Genomic DNA, 13,332 nt, shown 5'->3' on the forward strand with positions numbered 1-13,332 from the left:
GATGAAGAATGCAAACAGGGTGTGGCTCCAGAGACTTGAGGTCCAGAACTGATGGGGGAAGGCTGGGAATGTGCTTGGTGGAGATGGAGTGGGAAGGGGAAGAAGGAAGGGAGCTCATATTTAAGGAGTACTTACCACCTATTAGAAGCTGTACCACACATTCTCCGTTTTCCTCTTTATATCAGTTTTCATTTTATTTCTATCCCAGAATGACCCTGCAAGTAAAAGTATGATCTCATTTTATAGGTCAGGAAACAGAGGTTCAGCAAGATTACATAAGTTTCCCAGAACCATGTAACTAACAAGAGGCAAAGCTCGATTAAACCCAAAAGAATTGACTCTTTCCTCCTCCACCACCACCACTGCATTATCAATCACCTGGGAGGGTGAGAGGCAGCCTGACCAGAGGCAAGGGAATGAAGGAAATGGGTTCAGATTCCATGGGTTGATTCCAGGGCACCTACTTTATGATCCTCAGTGTCTATTAGTGTCACAGGATTTAGAGTCCAGCTCACCTGCCACATAAACGATCCCATCACTTTCTGAGGTTAGGAAAATGTGGAATGGATTTGACATTGAAGAGATAGATCTTGCTCCTTAAACCTCGATTTTCTTATTTGCAAACTGGGGTAATAATGTGTACTTCATGGAATCATATGATGTAAATGAGCTGACATGAGAAATGCTTAGCCCACTGCCTGACTTATAAATGTTCATTGGAATGAAATTGGATTAGGTGCTCAGAAAAGCAGGAGATCCTAGTTTAACGACCATCTGCTTTATGCCACACATGGCACAGCAGTCCCCAGTTCTGGTACCTGGTGGGTTCTTAGGGAAGTGGTGGAAGTCTAGAGTTCACCATCATAATGAAGCTGATTTTCTTTGGGGAGAGTTTATTTAAAACTCTTTCTGCCTAATCACGTCATTAACCCCTGTCCACACAGCTTTCCGACACAACGAGTGCCCAGACCCCGGCGTTCCCGTAAATGGCAAACGGTTTGGTGACAGCCTCCAGCTGGGAAGTTCCATCTCCTTCCTCTGTGACGAAGGCTTCCTTGGGACTCAGGGCTCAGAGACCATCACCTGCATCCTGAAGGAGGGCAGCGTGGTCTGGAACAGCGCGGTGCTGCGGTGTGAAGGTATGTGCCTGCTGGGCTGGGGCCGTGGCTGTCACCAGGAGAGGCTGAGGAGGGGGACCAAGTGGCCTGCACTACAGTACTCCGTTTCCATATCGTCCTTCCTCTTCAAGGCCACCCTCTCACCCTCACGCTGGAATGGCAGGGGCTTTATGGGATTACTTTGCATAGAAATTTAAATTATAACCAGAGACTAAACTGGAGAAACACTGGTTCTAAACCGTCAGGCATCAAAAACACCTCTCTTTTCACCTGGGAACTCTCTCGATATCACAGCCATTGGGAGCCCTGCTGCCAGCTCCTGCCCAGGGGAGCTCCATCAGCCCAAAGTTTTGGCAGCGCTGTGAGTTTTTGAATCTTCAAGCTGCCTGCCCCTTTTTCCTTCTCTACATGCTGATTTTCCCCAATGCCCTGGGCATCTTCTAGTCATGGCCTTTGTGCCTCTGTTAAATGCTGCCTTGTTATCTTTACAGTCATCTCCAGGAGGCTAAGGGCAGACCACCGAGAAGGAAGTACAAGGGGTATATTGGTTCCTCCTCAATCCTGCTTTGCCACATAGAACAGATTTTGACTCAATTTCAAAGACCAATCATCTCTTCCACCAAACTCCAGGCATTTAAAACACAAATTAAGCTTCTTGAGGGCAGGATCATGTCAAATCTATGTACCAACCAGAGTGCCTGGCACAGAACAGGCCCTCCATAAATATTCGTGAATAATGGATGAAGAGAGTGTATCCCACAGGCCTTTGGAGACAGTGACAGTGTCCAAGGAGGCAGGGGCTGTGGTTCTGTCCCTTTAGGAGCCAGAAAGTTTATTGCTTTCCTCTCACTTGAGGAACAGAAGGTGGAGATCTAAGAGACCTCTCTACGTATCCCACCTCCAAACCCAAATCTGAGCACCTGGGCCAGCAGGTGAGAAGAACAGGAGAACAAAGAGGGGGTGTGGCTTAGATCAAGCACTGCCCCAGAGCTGACACGCGGGGGTAGGAGAGGAGAGACCGCTGGAGCGCACGGTGCATGCGGCAGAGGGTCTATGGGCTTTCAAGTCTGAGGGGCCTGGGCTGGAATACTGGCAGGTCACCTTTTTCCTCTGAGCTTCCGTTTCTTCAGCTGAAAAAGAATGGAGGGTGATAATAATAAGATACATATGTAAAGGAAGTTCCTGGCATAAAGTAAATACTCAAAAATTTTAGCTGTTTTCTCACTGTTTCGTAAGCTCCATGAGGTTAAACACTCATCCTTGGCCTCATATTCCCACAACTAGCATACTGTTTGGCACTTCAGTGCTCAGTCAGTACTGGTTGATGAATCACTGGATGGATGGATGGATGGATGGATGGCCGGCCAGCCGGCCTTTTAACTATGTTAGGGCCTCCCTAATGGTCTCCAGAGCCCTGACTCTCACCAGACTGCCTTTTGTCTCCATCCTGAAGCTTACCAGCTGAGTCATCCCGAGCAAGCGACTTGACTACTCTGTGCCTCAGCTGACCCATCTGTAAAGTGTGGTCAATAACGGGAATCTCCTCCCAGGGCTGTCTCGAGCAAGCACCGCTCTTGGAGCAGCATGCCTGGCAGAGGCAGCACTCGATGCATGTTGGCTGTGAGCATCATTTTAACCTAATTTTAACCATTTCTTCATTGGCCCAATCAAATGAGTACCACTTCACTTAGGAAGATGCATCAAGTGGTGCAGTTCCATCCTTCCAGGTGCCTGCTCCAATCATGACGTGAACAGATTTCTTTCAGCCCTCCGAAGTCCCACCATGAGGTCTTCACAACCTCATCTGCCATTTTCTTCCAGCGGAGTGAGCACTTTGGGAAATTACATGAGCTTTAGAGTCAGAGAAACAACGCGGCACTCAGAGCTCACCTCCTCCCAGCTGTGGAGCTGGTAGATTGGGTAACTTCCTTGTTGGCTGCAGGGGGATATTCATGCGTGTCTGATGAGGCCGTTTGCAGATGGAGCAGATGACTGCAGAGCAGCCATGTGGGGCCCAGGGTCTGGGGGTTGTCCTTCAGTGGTCGTTCACCTTTCCTCAGTCTGTCCCCGGCTCTCCCTCGGGCTCAGTGGTCACCCCCGACTTCTGTGGTTCTCCCCGTGTTGGTCTGTCTCGAACACAACATTTCCCTGCTGTCCCTCACTCATCTGATCTTTCCTTTTCCTAATGCCTTTTGTTCTCCGTGGGCCACCACCAGACCACTCTATTGGGCACTTGGTCTCAGCACTATTACATCTTTCTTTACCAGTTCCATAGGCCTGGTCCTATCTCCCCACTGAGATTCTCCCCACCTCTGGGATGGAAGCCCAGGCCCCAGTGCCAGTGGGGACTCAGTCCCCATGGAACTGACCTCCCTGAAGAGGCATCAGGGCTTGCTAATTACAGAATCCTCCCCACTGCTGCCCTCCTGGCTCAGGTGCTCCTAGCCCATGGTTCTGCCAGGGCCATGTATCACTCAAGACCATGCGTGAATGCGGAAGGGAAGCTGACTTTTGTTAGTGGGCCTTAATGCAGCTCACTATGTCACAGGCAAAGTCCTAATTTTGAAATTAAAACCATCTCGTTCATTCTGTCCCTGGAGGGGACAGTAGGCAATCGAAAATTGGTGGGCAGCCTTCTGGAGAGATCCTGACTTGGCATGGGGGAGAGCCTGCTCAGTTTTCTAAGAGTGATGAGCGTATGCTGCTAACCTGGTTTTGGGGACCCGAGGAGCAGCACAGCAGAGGGCTAGAGTGAGATGCCGCCTGGGGTGGCCAAGTCCCAGACCTAAAACTGTAGAGTGAGTCAGGTAAAGAAACCCCTCAGAATCTGGCCCCCACAAGGCCCCTTTTCCCCCTGTGTCCCAGCCTTGGGAGAACCCTGCTTTGTAATTAGCATCTTTGTCTTTTTCAGTTTTCTAGTTTTGTTTTTGATTAAGTATCCCCACCTTGTGGACAATTAAATGTAGAAGCTAATGGTCTTTTAAAAAATCTTTTAATATATGCTAAGAGCCACTTAGCTTTTGAGAGACTGTAATGGGACAAGGAAGAAAATGGCTTCTTCTCCTAAATTTAGAAAAAAGGATGATCATCTGGCTAATCAAAAGCCGAGGTTGGCAAATTTTTCTTAAAGGGCCAGCTGGGCAGCATTTTCAGCCTCGTGGGCCGTAAGGTCTCTAGCCATCTTTATGTGAAAACAGCCTGTGACAACACATAAGTGAATGGGCCGAATTTGGCCCCTGGGCTATAACTTGCTGACTTCTGATCTCGAGAACAGAGGATATAAGGGATCCATATGTTTAAAATCAGAAATGTCCTAAGAAAGACTTCAGGTAGAGAAGGCATCTAAAAAGGACTGCCTGGTTATCTCCCCACCACATTCATCTTTTCTTGTCTCTTTTAAGAAAGAACCAACTAATGATACCCCACTATGATAAGTGTTTTACTTACTCATTTCAGCCTAGGAAATAGTATTGTCCCCACTGGGGCACAGAGAGGTTAAGTCGCTTGCCCAGGGGCCTCCCAGCTTGTAAGCAGCATAGCTAGAATTCAGACTCAGGTTCTTGGCTACACTGTTACTGTATTGTTCTTGAATTATATCACTAGAGAGAATATCATTTCAAACAGGTTTATGAAAGACTTAAAAGCATCCACAAATAGGATGAAAAGCAGGTTTTCTACTTTCCATATCCCGGTAGAAAATTAAAACAAAAGGAAACATATTGTCAATCGCAAAAGACAAAGACAAGACGCCACATGGAAGCATCAGAAATTGTCAGCATAAAACAAAATGACAGCAATAAGACAAACATATCACTTATGACAATAAAGGTAATTAAACTCTCAATTAAAAGACAAAGACTGAAACTGGATTTTTTAAAAAAATATGTTGATTACAAGAAATACACAGGGATAAAAAGGAGATAAATTTTCTACAGTGTATCTACAGAGTATGATTTTTTTTTTATCTTTAAAGTCATACTTAGTGGTTGTAAAATATTTAAATAATATACAAGTGCAGTGAAGTTCAAAGTGAAAATACTCATTTCCCAATACCACTTTCCAGAGGAAAGTGAGTTAACAGCTTGGTATGAACACACCCACATTTTTTTTTCTATATGTATATACAAAATGTGTTACTTTTATAATCAGAAAATTTTAAAGTCCTATAGGAAAGAAAGAAGGTCAGTTCTCCTCAGTCCGACAGGAGAACTCTAAGTGATGGCTATCCAAGGAAAAAGTAAGGGCAATTATTAAGTTTCTAACATCTTATTTAATCTTCTTGTCACTCTTGTGAGAAATGTATTATTATGCTCTATACATAAGAATTCTGCAAGCTGATGAGGGGAATTGACTTGCCTGAGATTCCACCTGGTAATAATAGAGAAGTTATCATGTACTAAATACTAGACCAAGTGCTTTACATACACTGTCCTATTGAATCCTCCTGACAATGCTATGAGGTAGGTACTATTATTACCCTCATTTCACATATGAGGAAACCAAAGCACAGAGTGGTTAAGTAATTTGCCCAAGATCACACAGCTAAGTGAATGGGAGTCAGAATTCAACTCCAGATATTCTGGTTCCAGAACCATCACTTTTAATCACTAAATGAGGTCTATATGAATCCAAAGTTTGTTCTTCCTTCACTCTACCAAAAAATGGTGGCAGATAAGTGGTGAGGGGCACAGGTGGGTGGTGGGGAAGCCCGGCTGGAAGGAGTAGAAGCCCAGAGGCAAAGGCTTTTACTACCTCTAGTCATTCCCACTAGATGCTCAGTCAACTAAAGCCCCTTTGAGGGAAGCAGGCAGGGTGGGCATTCCCACATCCACCCGCAGTGGTTAGAAAGGCAGACTCTGGAGCCAGACCACCCAGGTTCAGATCTTGACTCTGTCACTTTCTAGCTGTGTTTCTGGACCAGTTGCCTCTTTACACCTGTTTTCTCAGCTATGGAATAAAGCGAATCCCAGTACTCGCCTTCTAGGTGGTCGCGAGGGTGAACGTACAGGAAAAGAAAAGGCATATAAATTACTACTTCTTTGTGTCATTCTATTGTGTCACCATTTCCCAGTTGCCTCTTGCCTTGTACAACTTCAGCCTCAGAGGTCAGGAGAGAAGGGTCATCTCTCTCAGGGACACTAGTCCCTCATCAGGAGCCCAATGTATTAATCATCTTGTGCCGCCATAACAAAATACCACAGACTAGGTGGTTTAAACAACAGAAATTTGTTTTCTCACAGTTCTGGAGGCTGGAAGTCCAAGATCAAGGTGCTAGCAGGGTTGGTTTCTCTTGAAGCCTCTCTCCTTGGCTAGCAGATGGCTGCCTTCTTGCTGTGTCTTCACACGGCCTTTCTTCTGTGTGCATGTTCACTTCTAGTGTCTCTTCCTCCACTCATAAGGACACCAGACCTACTGGATTAGGGCCCCACCCTTATGGCCTCATTCAACCTTAATTACCTCCTTACTGGCTCCATCTCCAAAGATAGTCACATTCGTATTAGTACTTCAACCTGTGAATTTGGGGGACACAACTCAGTCATGTTGCCCAGAATCTGTACCTTTCAGCCAGTATTTTATTCCCTTGACAGAATATTTATTGAGCGCCCACTTTATGCCAGGCACTGGATTAGGCTCAGGGTCTCTTTTGTCTTATTGCTGAGCTCTTTTCTCTATTCATGGCAGGACCCTCCCCTCTCTTTCTTTCTTTTCCATGTGGAGTGTGTGTGTGTGTGTGTGTGTGATATACATAACAGAATTTACCATCATAACCAATTTTCAGTGTACAGTTAAGCGGTATTTAGTACATTCATATGGTGCAACCGTCACCACCATTCATCTTTAGAACTCTTTTAATCTTGCAAAACTAAACTCTGTACCTGTTAAACACTAACTCCCCATTTCTTCTCCCAACCCCCGGCAGCCAGGATTCCCCTTTCTATGAATTTAACTACTCTAAGTTCCTCGTACAAGAGGAATCATACGACATTTATCCTTTTCCAACTGGCTTGTTTCCCTTAGCATAATGTTCTCAAGGTTCATCTGTGTTGAAGCATATGTCAGAAATTCTTTCCTTTTTAAAGCTGAAAAATATTCCATTGTAGGTATATACCACATTTCCTTTATCCATTCATCCATCGATGGGTACTTGGGCTGCTTCCACCTTTTAGTTATTGTGAATAATGCTGTTATGAACATGGCTGTACAAATATCTGTTTGAGTCACTGCTTTTACTTCTTTTATTTACTCTAACATTTTTCATGGAAAATTGAAAACAGAGAGAATAGTATAATGAACCCCCATGTACCCATCACCCAACTTCAACGAATATAAGTTCATGGCCTATTTTGTTTCATTTTATACCCCCACTCACTACCACTCTGCTCTGAGATTATTGTGAAGCACATTTCAGGCAAAATATTTCATCCACAGCATTTTAGCGTGCATCCCTAACAGATAAAAAGAACTCTTTATAAACATAACCACAATACTGTTATCTTAAAAAATAAAAATAATTTCTTAATTATTTTAATCAAATTTCCAAGATTCTCTAATGCTTTCTTTCATAGTATTTTTTAAAAAATCAGAATCCTAGTTAGGTTCGCACATTACCGTTGGCTCTTATTATGTCTCAAGTCTTTTTCAATGTCTATCCTGACCCCTTACAATTATATTTGTTAAAGAGGCCAGGTCGTTTATCCTGAGGAATCCCCAGATTTTGGCGATCACATCCCTAGGAGGTTGTTTGATCTTCTCTCTTATATTTCCTTTAATTGGCAGTAAGATCTAGAAAGCTAATGAGTTTTGGGTTCCATATTTTGGCCAAAATATCATATAGGCAAGGCCGTGTGCCTCCATCAGAGGCACTTAATGTCTGGTTGTCTCCTTTGAGGACGTTAGGAGAAATCGATGATCATAACCTACAGATTGCTATCATTTCTTCTTTTATAAGATGGAACACGTAAAGAAAACTCATCCACATCAACTATTTGGTTACCCTGAGGAATAGTTCATAGCAGAAAAGCAGGAGAAATACTTATTTTCCTTTATTTGCCAGTTTTTCTTATTAATGAGTTGATTCCTTAACATCATCCGAAGTTGAGCATTTTTAAAGATCATTACAGTCCAGTGGATTTAAACATATTTTATGTATTTAAATCCATTGCAGATATTACTCTAATCAATGCTCAAATTGTTCCATTAGCCAGTGGAATCATTTTGAAATTGGCCCAACTTCATCTTGTACATTTTCTGTCCTTGACCAAGAATCAACTATTTCTCCAAGGAGCCTGGCTTTTTTTAAGTGAAAAATGATATTTAGTATCTGGGCATTAGAGGTACTTATTACTGTTGAGTCGGTCCTTGTTTCTAAGTCTTTTCAATGAACAGCACTAAGGGATAGTTTTTTGAAGATAAAATGCATCATGGGTTCATTTTATTTCAAATGTAAGAGCACTTTTTCCTTTTTCTTTTTCCCTAATACCAGCAGCAATATGATTACTGAAAAGAGTTTAAATTGTATTTCTTTCCATTCTTCTTGTCCCCATCTCCTACGAGGGATGTGCTATCAAATTACAGTGTTTTAAAATCTCTTTAACTAGTTTCTTCAAGTGCGATTATGCCACCAACTGATACAGTATTGTATTCATTTATTTCCTCTGCTTTTGAGTTTTGAGAAGTGGCTTATCAATTTAAATCTTTTTTTTGAGTGTCGAAAATATTTACATATTCCCAAAGGTATACCTCTAAAAGAAGGTATGTTCTGAGAGAGTCCAGTTTCTATGCCTATCCTCTACCTTCTTTTCTCCCTCTTCCCATAGGTCATCTCGAGTTTTTGGTTTATTCTTTCACTGATTATGAATGTGATTAAATATATATGGAGTGCCTCTCACACATGTGCGTAGATCAATGGAATCAGACTGTAGCCTTACTTTTACCTCTGTGCCTTGCTTTTATTCACTTAATAACATATTCCGAGGACTCCTCCCTGACATTATGTGGACTATTCCTCATTTTTGTTTTTTAGCTGCGTACACAGTCTATTCTGTTGATTCCCTCGGTTCATTCAGTCAGCTCCCCATTGCTGAACATTTGGCCGTTTCTGTTCTTTCGCTGTTACAAATAGTGTTGCCTTGTATAGCCTTGGACATAAATATGTATTTCCCTATCTTTGCCAGTATATTTTGGGGATAGAAATCTAGAAGTAGAATTGCTGGGTCAGAGAGTAAAATGCATGTGAATTTTGCTGGGCCAAATTTCCCTTCATATGGGTTGTGTCATTGTGCATTGCCGCCAGCAAGGTACTGGAACACCTGGTTTTACTCACATGTCATCAACCTTTGGGTTTTTCCTATCTGATGGATGAGAAGTCATTTCTCGTTGTAGTTTTAATATGTATTTCCTTAGTAAGAGTGAAGTCGAGCATCTTTTCAAATGTTAAAGAGACATTGCATTTAGAAGTCCTGCCCTCCTCTCCCTACCTGGCAGGCTCCACCTTGGAATATGAAGATGAACGAGAAAGAGAGTGAAGGACCGAATGAATAGAGAGGTTGTTTGACTATCACATGAGCAAGAGAAGAGATGAACGAGCCAAGGTCATAAAACAGTACAGCAGAGAAAGAAAACAAAATGGCGACCCACGAAGGCAGGATTTGGGTGTCCATCTCTGGAGATTTTAGATAAGGTTTTGTTGATATATATGCACTGAATAGAGAGTAGCCAAGGCAAACAAGTGACTGCGTGATCTGTGGCTTCTTGGAAAATGAGTGAGGAGATCATAGTCCAGCAACTGAAGAGGCTGGGTCTGTGTTGAATTGCAGCCATGAGTGAGAACCTACCTCTGCTGAGACTCAGTGCCCACATGGGGACCAGGAACCTAGCAATAGGCACACCCCTCTCCATCTCCAAGGTCTCACATGTCCATTGGAGAAAAAGAGGAACGCTTTAGTAGTTTCAGTGAGATGGATGGATAGGCTTATCCAGGATGTGGTAATACCCATATACAATTTACTCTCAGTGTTTGATAAGGGTTCTATGTAATTACTTAGTTTCTCCAAGCCTCAGCTTACTGAAAATAGATAATAATCCCTGCCTATAAAATGAGGATAATAACAGTATCTGCCTTTTAGTACTGCAATTGTCACAAGGATAATCCATAAGCCCTGATACGTAGTAAGCTCTCAATACCCCTGAGCTCATTACTGTCAGCCATGGTTGTAGAACTATTATGTGCTACAGGGGATTTAGAGGCAGAGGTCTTGAGGTTAAATTTAACTCTAACTCTATTAGCTCTTGATCTGATCTCTTGGCCTATTTAGCCTTAGTTTTCTCCTCTGTAAAATGGGGATAATAAAGCTGTCAGTGTCATGTCATCAGTGTGAGTTGTCTGCGATCATCATCATCATCATTATTTTTACCATATTTGTTAATTTGAATTCCTAATGTAGCTTTCTATGAAGAATGCCTAACAATTATTATAGTTATTTTCAAGAAGTTTATAGAATTGAAAGAGAAAAGATATGTTGCGTTTGGCTGTATTTCATAAAACTGATTGCCAGGAAGAATTTACAAACATTTGCAGAGATAGAAGTGCTGTAACCGTATATGTCCTTCCTGGTTCTGTTCAGGGCATTTTTGGCATCTGGTACCCCCATAATACGGGAGTCCAAAGGAAGCAGGGGTTCCTCTAAATGGGGAGGCTGGTTAGCTTAAGATCTCCAGGTTTATGCCATCTTCCTAGCTATGAATCCAGGCGCTACCACTTGCTAACTTAGGGCTGATTACTTAACCTCTATAAGCCTCAGTTTTTTAAACTATACAATGGAGAGAATAACAGTGCAGAGGTTTTGTTTTGTGAGGAGTAAAAATGATTATCCATGTGAAACTAAATGCCTTGCATGGATGGGCTCTCAGCCCCTGGCCGTGGTGGCAGGCAACATAGTGTCAGCAGCACTGGAGGTGGTTGTCATCGACATTCTCACCGATGGTCTGGAAGAGAGAACTGTATTAGTCCGGGTGGCCTGGGTTACACTGTATTAACAAGCAGCCCCCAAATCGTAGTGGCTTAAAAACAGGAGTTTATGTCTCACGCAGACTATTCAGGCTACATGTCTAACACAGTCATCAGTGACTGTGCTCTTCGGAGTCACTTAAAGACCCAGGCAGACGAGACTTCCATCCTCATTCTTCTTCAACAATCACTAAGGCAGGAAATTTTGCAGATCATGCACTGGCTTTTAAAGTTTCCACATGGGCATGACACGCATCACTTCTGCTCTCATTTTATCAGTCAAGGCAGTCACACGGCCTAGCATAACTTGTAAAGGAATGGACACTGAATCGACCACGGTACCCTGCAGGAGGACTGGAAGACTATTGTCACCACTGCAGGGGCCAAGGGTCTTGTTGCAGGAAGAGGCGAGAGTGATGAGAAACACGTGGGTGAGAATGGGAAGCTGAGGGATGGGAAGATCGGGCAGAGAGGCCAAGGGACTGAGATAACAGGCTTGGCGAGGTCAGAGGTATGCCTAGACCACCCAGTGTCTGGTGGAATCACCAACATGGACTGCATTCATTCACCCTTCTATCCATTCATTGATTCATCCAAACAATAATCACCGATTTTGGGCACCGAGGGACAACTGTGTGCCAAACTCTAAGCTAAATGCTGGGGATCTTCCCCTGTTAAGACAAATAATAGGATCCCTGGCCTCACGGAGCTTGCAGTGGAGCAGGTTGTGCTGGTGCTGCAAGCTGAGCATTGGGGCTGTGCCCACTCTCCAGCACCAAAGCGCAGGGTGCTAGGTGCGGGGAAGTGAGCCAGGTCTCTGCCTCTGACACAGGCCTGGTAACTGAGTGAAGAACAAAGAGAAAACCAATTTGACGCAAATATTAGCTGTATTTCAGCCCTTCTATAATGGCAAAGGACTTTGTGTAAAGGATTCTTCTTATTTCTCCCCTCTGACCCTTAATAAAACTCCAAATGATGCAATTGAACATATTCGTAAGGGTCCCAGTAGACAAAACTCATGGTTTATATAGTTTATGTAATCTTCTATAAAAAAACAAAACCAATACTTGTTGGTGGACACATTTTATAGAGAGGTTTTTTTGGTTTGTTTGTTCATTAACCTCCTCAAGAGAGCTGCTTCTCTCCCTTCTGTCCCCCTAGCTCCCTGCGGTGGTCATCTGACTTCACCTAGTGGCACCATCCTGTCTCCAGGCTGGCCTGGCTTCTACAAAGATGCCCTGAGCTGTGCCTGGGTGATTGAAGCCCAGCCAGGCTACCCCATCAAAATCACCTTCGACAGGTGCTTGTAATCAGATCTTTGGGGAGGGGTGGGGGTAAGAGGTGATCTCTACTGAGGGGTATGGGAGGGGACCTGAGGTGGGTGGGGAACCAGCACTGACGCTGAAACGTCAGCGAAGTCATGGAACACTGGAGCGGACTGCCCTGGGCGGGGCAGATGGCACTGGCCTTGGCCTTGGTTCCACTTCAGTAGTGGGGTTTGTGCTGTATAGCAGACCATGACTGGAGAGGATAAGGAAAAGCCTCAGGGACGTCAGAGCGCTTCTCTCTCTCACCTCCCAGGAAGGAGAGTGGGCAGGTAGACACTGAGATGTCAAAGGAGGCATTGGCGTCTGCAGAGCATAACCATGAAATTTCTAATATGGAAAGGCAATCTTTCTGACCTCTGACCTGAATCCTGCTCCTATGCCCCACTTCCAGCTCCCACCCTAATTATGCCCCTTGGGTGAGGAAAGAAACCACCCAAATATGAACACAAACTTCTAGACGAAGCATCATGGCCTAGGTTAGCAGTCCACACACTTTTCTGTGAAGGGCCGTAAATAAATATTTTAGGTTTTGTGGACCACTGTGAATCTCTATTATGTATTTTTTGCTTTAAAAAAAATACCCCTTTATAAATGTAAGAACTATTTTTTAGCTTTCAGGCCATACAAAAACATGCTATCAATCAGATTTGGTTCTGGGCTGTAGTTAGCTGATCCCAGTCTAGAACATTCTGACCCCGTGAGGCTAGTCACTGTGCCTCTCGGTCTTAAGATGGGTCATGGCCCAGGCCACAGAGAGGATTGAGAGAACTGCGTCCACCATGGGAGGGAGAGGAAGGGTTAAATACAGTAGAGATGACGGTCCTTTCACATCCCTAGTGAATGTATGCAAATTATATTAAAATGTCCCAGCCTGCCAAAA

At 43.8% G+C, this 13,332-nt stretch overlaps 1 protein-coding gene across 1 annotated transcript in view; it reads left to right on the top strand.

Annotated features, from left to right (window-relative positions):
* The window catches only part of CSMD2 (CUB and Sushi multiple domains 2), a 571,413-nt gene that overhangs the window by 380,948 nt on the left and 177,133 nt on the right, over positions 1–13,332 (top strand). Inside the window, exons 19-20 of the mRNA XM_025041387.1 lie at positions 945–1,139; positions 12,286–12,424. Of these exons, the coding sequence (XP_024897155.1) occupies positions 945–1,139; positions 12,286–12,424 (334 nt within the window). The remainder of the gene's footprint in view (positions 1–944; positions 1,140–12,285; positions 12,425–13,332) is intronic.

The sequence above is a fragment of the Pteropus alecto genome, unplaced genomic scaffold (assembly GCF_000325575.1).
Source record: "Pteropus alecto unplaced genomic scaffold, ASM32557v1 scaffold39, whole genome shotgun sequence".
In the NCBI taxonomy this organism is placed as follows: Eukaryota; Metazoa; Chordata; class Mammalia; order Chiroptera; family Pteropodidae; genus Pteropus; species Pteropus alecto.